This window comes from Microchirus variegatus (assembly GCF_963457635.1).
Source record: "Microchirus variegatus genome assembly, chromosome: 6".
Classification (NCBI taxonomy): domain Eukaryota; kingdom Metazoa; phylum Chordata; class Actinopteri; order Pleuronectiformes; family Soleidae; genus Microchirus; species Microchirus variegatus.
Window position 1 is genome coordinate 26032775 of NC_139807.1, and position 15156 is coordinate 26047930.

General features: G+C 38.8%; 1 protein-coding gene across 1 annotated transcript in view; it reads left to right on the forward strand.

Moving 5' to 3' along the window:
• Nucleotides 1–2485: 2485 nt before the first annotated feature.
• acsf3 (acyl-CoA synthetase family member 3) overlaps nucleotides 2486–15156 on the forward strand; it is a gene marked incomplete at both ends in the record, with an annotated part of 41370 nt that continues 28699 nt past the window's right edge. The window contains 4 exons of the mRNA XM_083890849.1: nucleotides 2486–3205; nucleotides 8065–8220; nucleotides 11930–12084; nucleotides 12929–13074. Coding sequence (XP_083746975.1) covers nucleotides 2486–3205; nucleotides 8065–8220; nucleotides 11930–12084; nucleotides 12929–13074 — 1177 coding nt within the window. The remainder of the gene's footprint in view (nucleotides 3206–8064; nucleotides 8221–11929; nucleotides 12085–12928; nucleotides 13075–15156) is intronic.

A 15156-nucleotide genomic window follows, 5' to 3' on the forward strand; every position in this document is an offset into this window, starting at 1 on the left:
ATGCCCCGACAAATAAAGGATTTTCTTGAAATGATATGGCTGCTGGGGCACCATAGCATCCCCCTGCATAGCATTTTCCCACTCGAATGGGAGCAAGTGGTCTTTGACGATACTATTCCTGAGAGTGGAGGGGAGCTCTCCTAAACAAAGGCTCCGGTTTCATTAGGAACATGCCATCCTCGTTTGCAGTGTAGGGGGTTTGAAAAAGGGAAGTGAAAAGTTTTTGAACGTGTGCCATGTCTGGTACCATTCTCTTATCTGAGGCCCGCGACTGCCAGCTGGCGGCTGAATGTGCCTACTTGCACTGAGATGATGAAGCCAGCCAAGCTGGTTGGCACACTGTGTGGTAAGACTGGCACGTCATCTAAAGCCAAACACAGCTCTGTGTGGGGTACATAGCTGTATGCTACACTCGTCCCCTGCCCCAGTCTCTGAGGAGTAAGGGAGGCGTGAGGAATCTACACTAAAACGTCTCTTAACAAAAGTGATACATTCCTCATAGAACATTGCACACCGTAACTTTGTGATGGGAAGTGCATTATGTTATTTATCGATCGAGCTCCTCTACAAGCAACACTACTTCATTCACCTCTGTTCTATAAACACTGTACTTAGAATTAGGTCACAGAATAATTTAATGTTATCTGCTCCATACTGTATATGGTACAGATAATATAAATACAGTATTATAAACTGTGCAGCCACATTATTTAGTACACCTGCTTATTAGCACACAGATGCAATCAACTCATGGTCAATTCACACTGCTCCTTTCTTAAAATGTGTAAGAAAGGAGGCTTAAGTGTGTTTTCCGTGGCAGGGATGTTGGTGGTGAGTCTGAGTATTTCAGAATCTGTTCTGTAGATACTGGTATTTTCACACGCACTAATGGGGTTTACATAGAACAGCCCACAAATAAATAAATAAAAACAATTAAGTGTTGGGGTTAACCCTAACCCTAACATAAAAATCAGACTGGTCAATAGTCAGAAATTATAGAAACAGTAACTAATTACAGTAACTCAAATAACCACTCATTACAACCATAGTATGAAGAAAACCACCTATGAATGCCCAATATTTTGAACCTGTTTTTAAAACCAATTTTCTAATGCATGGAATTAGCTGCAAAAGTAGATCTGAATCTATCTAATGTTAATTGAAGTTCTGGTGATAATTTATATGTTTTTGTTTTTAACTTCAATCTAACTGGAATTATACTTTCTTTTCATAACCTCTTCGGCAGCAATAAAGACAACGATATCATAACTAAATATCAGTAACTGTAAAGCCTAAAGCGCCACACATGAGATGCCGTGTGTGTAAACGTACGAGGCAGGAACCTTGTTCGTCGCACTCTGTTCCGTGTCGGACAATTGTCGACGCTGCACCGTCCTTCACATTCAGAGAAGCCGACTTTCTCGTTTTAGGTAAGGTGAACATGAATTAATGTCACTGTCGTTGTTTAATAAACTTTAAACATAAACAGAAAATGTAATTTTATCGTTCGTATTTTCACTGCGGTGCGGTCTGTGTCACAGTCGCTCTCCTGTCTGTCACTGTCATACAAAAACAAAGTGAAAATTGAGGGTATTTGACAACTTCACCTGAAATTTAATGACTGACGTTTCTGTCATCCCTCCTTAAATTATAAATATCCTTCTGGGTAACTCTGAGAGAAATAATAGTGTTTTTTCATATATATGTAATTTAAACAAGAGTTTTCACATCATTAAATGTAAATATTTACTGATTTCTCTGCTCCATCTAACAAAAAGGAAAAGTATCAATCATTACTAGTTTGTGGACTATTTTCTAATGAGAAATGAGGGAAGGAAATAACCATTCGTGATGTCTTGTAAGTGTTAAGGTTACTGACAGCAGCAATCATTGACAGTGGTGCTGATGACACATTTACAGAAAATCCTGTGGAACTTTTCTTACTGTTACAGCCCAAACTTGAAACATTGACAAGACTCTTCACTACTTTTACACATCAAGTTATTTACTAGTGCTGCATTCCTGCTTTACAAATGTGAGAGGGCTTTTAATGTGGAAAAATCAATCTAGGATTCAGTATTTTGTGGGATTTACCTGTAATTAAGAGTAAATATCAGAATCCTTGATCTTTTTTCATTTAGTTTCTCTCCCACATGTGCTGATGAACTGTCAATCAACTAATCATTACATGTTTCTGATTTCCTTTTCTGATCGCAATGTTTGAAAACTGTACAAAAAGCACCAGTTATTAAATAGTGCAGTGCTAGCTGATTGAAAGTGAAGAACCAAGTGTTTACCTTCAGTAAAATAGAATATTACACAATCGGGATAGTTAATTTTTCTTTAGTAGAAGATCTGTGCTGTATGATAAAACTAAACTTTTCCCCTGTCCACTTCCAGATAATGTCTGATATGATCAGATGCAAGAGACTGAGGGTGAAGCCATGTTAAACGTCAGTCTATTGAGGGCATGAACTGCTCAAACATGCTATCAAGTCTTGTTGCCACTGCCTCCCTCTTTCCAAAGAGGATTTTGCTCCACTGGAAAGCCTCTCTTCACAGGACTTTTTCTCCATCAGACCCAGGACGATGGCTACTGGGAACTGTTTTCCAAAAAGGAGCTCATGGATGGACATCAGCCCCATCAATAAGGATAAACCAGAAGCCTGTGTTTGTCAGAGCTCCAGCATTTGGAGACAGGCTTGCTATCATAGACAGCGTCGGAAGCCATAGCTACAAGCAGCTGTATTGCAGCAGCTTTGGTCTTGCAGGTAGAATTAGTGCTGCTCTCAACTGTGACTTTGGAGGTCTGGAAGGAAAACGGATCTCCTTCCTGTGTGCCAACGACGCCTCCTATACAGTGGCGCAATGGGCAGCCTGGATGAGTGGTGGTACCGCAGTGCCGCTCTATCGAAAACACCCTCAGGAAGAACTGGAGTACATAATATCCGATTCCCAGAGTTCTCTGCTGGTGGCGGGAAATCCCTTTGCTCAGACCCTGGAGCCACTGGCTCTGAAGCTGGGACTGCCGTGTCTGACGCTACCTCCGGCTTCAAACTTGAGCACTTTAGATGGGACGGACATCCAAGAGGAGGAAGCAGCCGTCACAGACTGGGCCGATCGACCAGCTATGATCATCTACACCAGTGGAACCACGGGGAGACCAAAGGGCGTTCTACATACACACAGCAGCATCCAAGCTATGGTAAGTTTTCTCTTCTTTCTAATTCGAAATTATAATGGAATCAAACTAAATATTGGCTTTGGTTGACAGCAACAACTATACATCAGCCACTATATTAGGTCCACCTGTTCAGCAACTCAATGCATTTCGTCATGTAGACATAATATAGGTCAAGATAGTCTGCGTCAGAATGAAGAACACAGGTGATTTAAATGACTTTGAATGTGGCGTGAGGATTAAAAGGTAGATGAGTGAATGTGGCATGGTTGTTACACAAACCTTTAAAAGCTGGGTGACGGCAGCACAAGACCACACCGAGTGCCACTCCTACCACTATATTAACTGTCCTGTTAACCTAAATAATAAGGTAATTGAGTGCATGTCATTGTGGAACACGTTAGACCCAGTGTAATATGTAGTAATTAAGATAATAATCGCTACATTAGGTCTGATTTTGTTTTCATGTAAGGATGTTTTTAAGCTTTTTAGAGTTTCTTTAGACTTTAAGATGAGAAAAGATAATCCTTTGTCATTCAATTGTCACAGCAACAAAGACAGTAAGGCAATAAATAATATAAATATATCTCTACATCCATAGAAGATATCGACTGTTAGGATTGTAAAAATAGAATAGATTATGTATTAAGTAACCTGAATATGTTATGTATATATATGTATATATATATTAACAGTGTAATTAGGACTGGACTTTAAATATTTCACCATACTACATCCTTTTATCCTTCAAATCAGATTTCATATTGGAAATAAAATAACACTGACTCAACCATAACTTTATGGTGTTGATGTTACAGGGTTCAAGTTCTCTGATTTTTCAGCTTCTTTTTTCAGGTTTCTTTGCTCTTTATAACAAAGAAATCCTTAAAACTGAATCATTTTGGGTTTTGGGACAAAACAAGACTTTTGAGAATCAAATTATTTTGATGTTTGGGAAATAATAATCAACATTTTTCAGCATTTTCTGGGCCAAACAACTAATTGATTAAGAGAGAAAAATAATCAACATATTAATCATTTATGTATATAATCGTCAGTTACTTCCCTAGAGATGAACTGATAAATCAATCAAGTTGATATACTGATATTAGTCGATATTTACCTTTTTAAAATGCAAGAATTGATAAGTTTGCACAAGTTTTCCCCCCACATTGTCAATGTTTGTCTTTTGGTATGATTTATGCTTCACATGGCTTTCAAATGCTATGCTATGTTTAAACATCACATCTGGAAGCTTTCACAAGCCTCTTCCACATTTGTAACTGTCCCTGATTGTTAGTTCAGTCTGTAATAAAATAAACTAGCGCTAAACAGTTGGAGAGATAAGACAATTATAAATAAAACCCATTAGTAAATGGCCACTAAAGAATACACATAATCTTCAGTGTATTCTTCCGTATTCGGTGGTTTTGCTCATTACTCCTTGAAGATTTCAAAGTAAATTATTAATATGCTTTTTTGATGGACTAAATTGTGCTATGTGGTTTTTAAATACCTTCCAAAACATTTTCATGCAAATTGCAGGTGATTTACAAATTCTAGTCAAGGTTATTAACAAAAATCCAAACTCCTAGCTCTGACAATGGCTTTAAAACTCAATGAGCGACGTAAGTCTTTCTCCAGACAGGTATTTTCCACCGCGCAGGCGGTAAATACTGATGATCAAGAGCTCCAAAAGACTTATAAATGGAGTCACACGTGTGTTTAGACACCCACCCACATCCATTGCTCTTTTGTTCCTATCAAGGTCTCTAAAATAATCAGTCATTTATGCCATTAGTGTTCCTGAGGAAGATTTTAGGAAAATATACCAACAGAGTGTGGGGAATGAAATCACTCTGAAAGACTCATTTATCTCGCGTTGACTGAGGAAAGTGAGCGAGTGAGTGATTAAGTGAGTCTGTCTGTTTCCCTGGAAGGCAACAACATCAGGTTGTCAGAGTTCATGAAAAGCTCCAGTGTCAGGTTAATGTGAAGGAATTCTCCAGATGAATTTGAGAAACTTAGATTTAAAATCCATATCTAATATTTTTGATATCTTTGTGAGTTGAAATACAACGTAGGCATGCACGATATTATCGGCACCATATTGGTATTGGCGTATTCTTTTGTCCATAAAATGTCAGAAAATGCCAACCAGTGTTTACCAAACCTGTAAATTACATTCAGGGATAAGAAAATGTTCACATTCAGAGATTAGAAAATATTCACATTCTGAGAAAAGAAAATGTTCACGTTCTGATATTAGAACATTTTTGCATTCTGAGATTAGAAAATGTTCACGTTCTGAGATTAGAAAATGTTCACATTCTGAGATTAGAACAGTTTTGCATTCTGAGATTAGAAAATGTTTGCTTTCTGAGATAAGAAAATGTTCATATTCCAAGATTAGAACATTTTTGCATGTCAAGATTAGAAAATGATCACATTCTGAGATGAGAACATTTTTGCATTCTGAGAATAGAAAATGTTCACATTCTGAGATTAGAAAAAAAAATTCCATTCTGAGATTAGAAAATATTCACATTCATACATCAGTGTTTATGTATCACATTTAAGAAGCTGAAAAACCTCTGAATTTGGGCACAGAGAAAACCACTTTTTTTGTGTCCGATACCAATAAGAATAAACAGCCCACAACATGACTCAGCTAAAATGCTATTGTTGATTTGTATTTACATTTTTAAAGCATGTGCATAGTGAAGCATGCTATAAATGGGATTTTTTATTTTACATTTTTGTTTGTCTCATATCTGATCCAGTTATGTCGACAAGTATCGTATCGGCTCATCCCTTCTATATATTATTATTTTAGATAAATAAATATTGGGATCTATAATCGCAATCATCTATAGACAAAGAAAACTGTATACTGTTAAAGCATATAACATTGTTATTTCTATGATGCGAGTTTGTCTGTTTACATCACCTTGTTTATTGTAATTATGACTGACAGTGTTAATGTCCGTGGCCCTAGTGGGAAAAGAACTTAGCTTGTAATTGGAGGGTTGCCAGTTCAAATTCCGATAGAGGATTGGGTACCTTGCTAAGATTGCGCCCCATTGATTGGGTTAATTGTAAAAAGTGTTAATGCATTAATCGTGATTAATTACGGGCCGACCTTAATGCGTTTTTTTTCTTTGTTAAAGTGCATCAATTGTGTGCAGCATCTCACGCACCAGGGACACACATTTAGTGTGTGTGAGTTGCTCACTCAGGGAGCGGTGGGTGAGGGAATCGGTCGGCGCCCCACTTTAAAAACAGCTGATCATATTTGTGTGGCATATGCAACAAATAAACACAATGGATTACAACACGATTTCGGGGGGAAATAAATACAAGAGGCTGCAGCTGCTGCTCCGAGATGGTGAGGAATATTTCTGCTGCTTCTCTGTGACACAGAATCACTCTGAGTACATATTTAAACACTGCAGCCTGGTTCATTCCTCTGCCCAACCTTTCATGCCCATCTGTATTAACAGAGAGGGCCTCAGGCTTATTGCACTTCTTAATGGTAGAAAGAATTTATAAATTCAGAATTTTAAATAAAGTAACTTTGTTTAGGTTCCTTTGGTTCCCAAATCTCAAGAATAATATGTAATGATTGAAGAGTTTATTTTACACTGGGCTGAAAAACTGTTGTGAATTGCACCTTATGACAATTTTAACATGATTTAAATTTATTTTAAATGTCTTAAAGTAGGTTTTCAGGGAAGCTAGTGTCGTCCTCAGGGGAGCCGAGTGCTCCTTCGCTCCCCCATAATCCAATCCAATCCAACTTTATTTATAAAGCACTTTAAAAACAGCAACAGCTTCTCAAGGTCTCAAATTCCTGTATTGGACTGGTTTTTTGATATCGGTAATCAGACTCAAGAAAATGGTATTGTGTTAACCCAACCAAACACTCAGATGAAAGACAGGATACAGATAACGTGATCTTGATGAGCGTGCTCATATCTGATATGGATGAGCCAATTCAGTACTTGCTATCATTATAAGCAGAGGTGGAAAGAGTACTGAAATATTAAAGTCAAGTAATGGCTGCTATTTCTTCTTGTGTTTTTTAGAATCTTTAAATAATTTTATTTATTATTTTAATCGGTGTTATGTACAGCACTTTGGTCCACTGTGGTGCTTAACAAAAAAAGATGGATTGGATTGGAATTAAAAGTACCACTATATTGTAAAGTTTTACAGTCATAAAAGTACTCTAAAAAGTACTTTAAAACTTACTTCAAAGTTACTGAGTTATTTCTTTAACAAAGTTGGGGCTTTACAAATTAAAGTGCTGACAAAATAAAAAATGTAAACGCATAATGTGTCAGTCATAATGGGCCGAAGGTCACAAATGTGACTCACTCAGGGACCTTAATTAGCACCAATTCACTTGTCCTCATCATTCACTGCCAAAGAGTCACATTGTACTTCATAGTTGAAAAGGTCTAGTGGTTAGGGCTTCGAGCTTGCGACAGCAAGGTAGCCGGTTCGATCCCCGACCAGTCCGGCTGAAGTGCCCCTGACCAAGGCACCTAACCCCCTCACTGCTCCCTGAGCGCCGCTGAATGCAGGCAGCTCACTGCTCCGGGTTAGTTTGTACTTCACCTCACTGTGTGCTGTGTGTGTGTGTTCACTAATTCACGGTTGCAGTAATTGGAATTTCCCCACTGCGGGACTAATAAGGGAATCTTAATAAAAGTGGTATTGTATCATCCCTACTGCTTATTGACACACAACTCTAATAGACAGATAATTTTGGCATTATTGTCTGTCTCACGAGCTGTCGAAAAACACTCATACAGTTCCCCTCAAATGACATTAAAAACATTTATTTGTTTTTCACTTCATGCCCCTCTGCCCGTCAGGTGCAGTGTCTGGTTTCCGAGTGGGCGTGGACCCACGATGACGTCATCCTCCATACCTTGCCGCTCCACCACGTGCATGGCATCGTGAACAAGCTGCTGTGCCCTCTCTGGGTGGGCGCCACCTGCATCATGCTGCCCGAGTTCCAGCCTCACAAGGTTCCAGACGGCAATTTATCTCTGTCTTTTTGTCTGCCCCCCCTACCCCGGTCTAACTCTTACACTGTCTCTTGGTACAGTGTAACTTTCATTAACGCCTCCCTCGAAACAAAAGAGGCAGTTTTACAGCAAGCGAGCCTCGGCTGTGAGGACGTTCGATGCCACATGAGCTTGAAAAAGGGTTTTCAGCTCTTTCCACATCAATTCCTCTTTCTCTGGTGTTTCCTCCCTCTACTTTTCCTCTTCCCTGGTTTCTCCTCGCTTCATCTACTCTCTGTCTCTCCCTCTATCAGTCTCGCCTCCTTCTCCCCTCCCCTCCCCTCCCCGCCTGTCAAACTAAGTGTTTGGGGCTCAGTGATGAATTGCTCTGTGTGGCTTTGTATCTGACCAATGCCGACTCTCAGCAGGGGCTTAAGCAGCAGATCAATCGATGAGCTGACATTGAAGGATGATAGTGCTTGTTAGGCTCTGAGGAGGGAGGGGAAGATGGGGTGCTAGGTGTGTGTGTGTGTGTGCGTGTGCGTGCGTGTAGAAGTTTAGATGCACGTGTTTTTCTAGGACACATATTTCTGTTTGTTTGTCAGGACCTTGACAGTGAAATGACAGTGAAGGTAGACTGAAAGGAAAGGTCTTTAAAGGACATACATGACATCTTCTGCAGTATTAAAGCAGTATCAGCACTCAAACCGTTATCACTGACCTTGCGTACGAGCCACAAACCACAAAACCCCCGTCTTTTCAACCTCAGGAAAAAAAAAAGAAGCTTTTCTTCTCCTGAAGTTACAGTACATTGATGAAGTAATCAATAGTCTGTCTCTTCTCACTGTAGAAGATCTCTGAAGGGTACAGCTCGGCTCAGCAGAGGCCTGTTTGGCCATTGATTTTTACCGATTTTGTCTGTAGATAGCGGCCAAAATTTTTCAGTCCGGCAATTGTGAGCCAGTAAATCGCAGATAAGCCTTTTTTTAACTGGAGCGATCAGACTGACGGGAACAGATTCTCCTCCTGGGGATTTACACAGCACCACTGTGTGTATAGTATAATATATATATATATATATATATATATATATATATATATATATATATATATATTCATATGTTCATATCTATAATTATTTATATTACTTTAAATCCCTATCGTCCGCTTCATTCAGCAAGTGATATTTTTTTTAATGTAAATATGTAGATGTGTGTATAATATATACATTTTTCATTCTACTTGGTAAATAAAAGCTGCACTCAACAATGTATTATTGCGGATAACAAATGAATTCTCCCGTTCTAACAGGTGAATATGAGAGGCCGTTTGAGAAATAATTCAGTCTTGTGCTCACATGTTACATCATACTCTCTCACAAACACTAGTAACTAGTATAGTCGTGCACACTTACTATTATACTCTCTCACAAACACATGACAAAAAAAATTATATTATTTGCTTTGTGTTAATTGTATGTAACTCAAAATGTCCTTCGGTAGACTTGTGACCGGTTTTGCCATGGCTGGCCACAACGGTACGTGACTATAGTAGTGTTTGTGAGAGAGTATAATAGTAAGTGTGCAACTATACTCGTGTTTGTGAGAGACTATGATGTAACATGTGAGCGCAAGACTGAATTATTTCTCAAACGGCCTCTCATAGGTGAAGGCTTTTTATTAAGTCGACTGATTGATGGAGGCGTTGCTTACAGCACACTCACGTCCAGCTCTTCTATAATTCAGAGTCAAAACTGTTATCTCCAAAGTAATATTTCATGCACTAATGGTTTAGTTTGAGCAGGACTTGGGAGGAGGGGGGGCGGGAGGCGCATGAAGCTTTTTGACATCATTTTGGCTACAGTGGTGGCAAATTAATTCACATAGCAGGCTGTCGGTCATTTACAGCTCTTAGCAGAGAGCAATATCTCTACTGCTATCGCTCTACTATCAAGTCTCATGTCATTTTCCTTTAATTTAGGGCTGGGAATTTGGATATGGTCATATTGTGATGTGGTTTCTGTGATGACTTTTCCTTTCCGTTTAAAGGCTTTTACATTGAAAATCATCATATTTAGTATAGGGAATATATAATATATATAATATCTGTGTGAAATGCACTCAATATTATAAATGAAATATACAAAATGGACAAAATCATGTTTAAAAAAAAAAGTCACAAAAAGAGAAATCCAATCAATAATTAAAACCAAGTTTTATTACTTGACAGCTTTTGATGGTCGACTGAAGTTTTTGCAATACATCTAATAATGTTTGAAGAAAAGCTGGCAGTTGTGTTGTAGTCCCATGCTGAGCGCAGGACTAAGCAGCTCAGTACAGTTGTTTAGGATGCAGGCCGTCGCTCCAGGGTCTCACCACAGCCTGTCCCCTAGGTGGAGGCCAACTCTCTTTGACAGACATAAATTGCCTCCTTCTCTCCTCCAGACTGGACTTGGTGGAAGCGCTCCACTGCACTTGATAGACACCACCCAGAATGGCCAGGACACACTGAGTTAATAATCCCTCTCCTCTGCACACAAACTTCCTTTCTGTATATGTACAGGTGAACTGTCGGTGCCCGAAAGTTTACCAGCAACCTATGATGATATTGTGAAGAATGGCATCCGACTATAGACAAGTCTTATGTTTGTTTATCAGAAGATGAGGAGGTGAGAGGGAGAGAAGTTCAGAGGTAAAAAAAAAAAAAATCTGAGGTGAATCGAAAGGAAAAAAACAGAAGCACACAGGGAATTATGAAATGGAGAAATACGTTAATAAATAAGGGAAGAGTGGAGAAGGAAAGGTGAAGCGAAGATCCAGCGTCAGAAACGGAGGTAAAGTGAAAAAGGAGGAAGAGTAGAAAGGGGAGGGGAGAGAGCTGGGGAGGAGCATTTGTCTCTCGAGCTTGGACAAGCTGTCTTTCAATTCATGCTGTTGTCCCATTTAGACTACTGTGTGTGTGCGTGTGCATGTGTGTGTGTGTGTGCATGCATGCGTGTGTACTAGTAGTCTTCATGGGGTCCAAAACCTGGTCCTAATGAGGCAGAACCTCATTTCTGAGCTAGTTGAGGGCTAAGATTTACATTTTTTTATTAGGTTAAGATTAGGGTTAGACATTAACTGGTTGTGATAAAGGTTAGGGATAAGGCTTTATAGAGGTTCGTCAAAATAAAAGGAAGTCAAAACAGTGTCGTAAGAAGAATAGCTATGCAAACGTGTTTTTGTGTGTGTGCGCGTGTGTGTGTGAGAGGGAGAGAAATGACTTTGTCCTTGAGCAAGTGAGTTTATATATCTGGACAGTATTGTAGTGTGTGTGTGTGTGTGTGTGTGTGTGTTTACAACGTCTGTAATAGTATGAAAAAGCACATTTGCGAACGGTAGCTGCACAGAAGGCCTTTTAACTGGCCCACAGCAGTCGGCTGTTTTCTTCTCCCTGACCTTTACAGATCCTGCCTTTTTCCCTTGTCTTTTTTGGCGTTGTGTTGATAGGTTTAATATAAGGTTGCCGTTTGGAATTTACTCTGCCATTTACATCAAATACAGGAAATGTCACTCCTTTTTATCACGTGAACTAATAGAATAAAACTGCGGTGAAATCGTTTTGTTCAAATTAGGCACACTGCTTTCCTTTTTTTAACCTTTTTTTATTATTAAAACTTATCTCTTGTCCTCCCTGTTGTCTTTGCCTTTTCCCTCTCTCTTGGTATCTGTCCCTCTCTGCTGTGCTGCAGGTGTGGGAGATTCTGCTGAGCTCCAAGGCTCCCATGGTCAACGTGTTCATGGCCGTGCCGACGATCTACTCCAAGCTGATCCAGTACTATGATCAGCACTTCACACAGCCTCACGTCAAAGACTTTGTCAAAGCAGTCTGTAAACAAAGGATCAGGTACTTTCTGTAGGATCAATCGTTGACATGTTATTAGTTAGTTAGATGACAGGCACGTATGGTCTAGACACAAATAGATTTCAGAACCTGTACTATATTTCCAAGGACTTTGTTAAGACATTCTTAAATATGTTATCCATCAAGTAACTGGAGAAACATATTTACTTTCATTGTATGATTGGACAATATACAATATTATTATTGATGAAATGATCAAAGTTCAAAGCTTGCCAACGTACATTTATTTTGAAGTGCCTCAAGGGGAAGCATGTATCTTTCCAGCCATTCCACAAACTCATGATGTGCAATTATTTTATTAAAGTTTCTTATTTTTCACTTTAAAATGTTCACTAAAAGACATCCTTAGTAACTGTTTAAGCTTTATAAGATTTTACACTGATTAGTAGTGTTTTTTCTGTAATATTATATAGTTAATCAGTTTCCTCTCTATCATTGAGCTTTCATAAAATGTTTGAAAAATTAAAAATAAACGTAATAATACAGTGTATACCTTTACAATTCTCACAGCAATATCCTAAATCACAATTATATCTAAAGCTGTGTTTCAGGACCATGGAGAGCGCCTCTTGTCCAGGCTAAACACCTACAGTTTTTCATAAAGAAAAGAGCGGAAGGTTTTATCAATATAACAAAATAAACAGACTGTGACAGTGAAAGCCTATTGTCCTTATTATCATCATGTCCTTTTAAATTGACTTATTCCACAAAGTGTTTTATTTATAATGCACTATAACCTGGAAATTTGTTCTGAACAGCATGGAGTGTTTTCTTCATGTCTGACCCTTCACTCTCTCTTTCTCTCGCTCTCACTCTCCTTGTGTAGGTTAATGGTTTCTGGCTCAGCTGCTCTGCCTCTTCCCACTCTCCAGCGCTGGGAGGAGATTACAGGACACACACTACTAGAGCGCTACGGCATGACCGAGATTGGCATGGCACTGTCCAACCCTCTCAAGGGCCCACGCGTCCCAGGTAAACAAGTGCTACACACACACACACACACACAAGAACTTATACACAGCAATAATAATTGAAGGCGTCCCTCACAGCGTTTGTTAAAAATGCATCCTGGTGTGAAAACATAAAACAGCACTAACACACGAGCGTAAAATGCTGGACTTTGTCTTCCAAGCAAACTGTGATATGATGCCAGATCTGATCTAAATGTTTACTTTTAAAGAAAGGTTTGACATCTGATTATCAGCAACTACGGGTATGAACACGATCGCTCTTAGCAAGACTATCAAATGTTAGTATTTCAATAACGATGTCTTGTGGGGGATGATACTTTTAAAGATGCGTCTGTGACTCTTCCTGAGGTCTCTTGTGTTTTTAGGAGTTTTGAGTGAGGGTCAAATAGGTCATTTTTCAATAGGGTGGACTTTTGCGAAGTAGGGTGGGCCACTATTTTTACTCTTTTTCTTTTTTTTACATTTCAAAAAAATCACGTTACAGTCAGCAGGCCTACAGCAATTGTCCTGAATTTAAACAGTACACTATTTCATCACATATCAGACGATAAATGGCAAACAAAAAGGCTACATCGATTAAAAACAGCTGGCGCTGGCCTCCAGGCTTGGATTAAGCAATACGCACAAGAACTTTAACCGAACGAAACCAAAAGGTCAGGCGAGTCACAAGCAGTGACTCTTGACTTTGTATTATTATTAGGCAGTATTTGTCCCAAAATTAAACATTTGATTTCATCACATATTAGACACAAAGTGCTTGCATGCATGTGATTTTAAAAATCGAGCATAAAGACTTGTCAAATAGCTAGTCAAGACCATGCAGAAGAGAACCATATATGAACAAAACAAGGTTGTGATTGCGAGTGCTTTGTTAAAAAGAAAAATGGCCCATTAAAAAAACATTAATTCTGCGGTAGCCTAACAAAACAGAAAATAACAACTACTGACCAAGGAAGGCTATTGAATTTAACAAACATTTCAGTGTGTGTGTGTGTGAGAGAGCGAGAGAGAGAGAGAGATGAACTCGGAGCGCGGAGCTTTGGCCGTAGTCAGAGCACATGAGCCAGGAAAGGAGAAGGAGAAAGAAGTGCACAAACACATAACTGGGGGTCTATATCTTACCTTGTGCCAAAGAGAATTACTACTGCCGCCGCCAGTAGGGTATTTCTGACCGGAGACACCGGTCAGCACGATGCGTAATCTCTCGCCATTCGATTCAAGTTAATGCTGCACTTCTAATAGGGTGGGCCAGCTGTCAATCATAGTTATGACAATGACAATCATCCTTATGTGGCTACACGCCTGGGGTCAAAGGATAGAGGAAATGCCCTTCCAAGACAGTGACTGTTTGTGATGTTGTCCTCTATAAATCAAACTGATCGGACTTCTAACACTTCTGCATAATATCTTAAGAATTACAAGACAAATGTTATATGTGTTTTGAGTAGAGTATGTATGTGAGCCAAAAATGTTTCCAAGAGTCTTCAAATCATAGAAATCTGTATGTATATTGAAGGTAACAGACATAGACATACACCACCGTTCAATAGTAATGCAATTTTTTTCTGTTTTCCATTAAAACTCACACTTTTATTCATTAAAAGAGTTGCAAAATGAATAGAAAATATAGTCAAGACATTGACAAGATTAGAAATAATGATTGTTATTCAAAATAATAATTTTGCCCTTCAAACTTTGCTTTCGTCAAAGAACCAGCAAAACAGTTTTCAGCAGTGCTAACATAATTGCACAAGGGTTTTCTAATAATCCAATAGCCTTCTAACGCGATCAGCAAAAACAATGTACCATTAGAACACTGGTAGCTTATTTAATTACAAAATTACTGAAATTAAAAAGCAACTTCTTACAATACAACTTTACCTTCTGAGAAAAGTAACCCTTTACCAGAAATGAAAACACTTTTTTTGATTGTGTATTTTCTAATAGTCGAGTCCTAAATCATCATTATTCTACCATTATTATTCAGCCAAGTCCACTAACACTGTAGAGCTGTGCGTAGCTAATCAGTGCTTCTTCAAGTTAACTGTAGTTTTGATCCCAGTGGATAGGCTCTCGTTTTCAG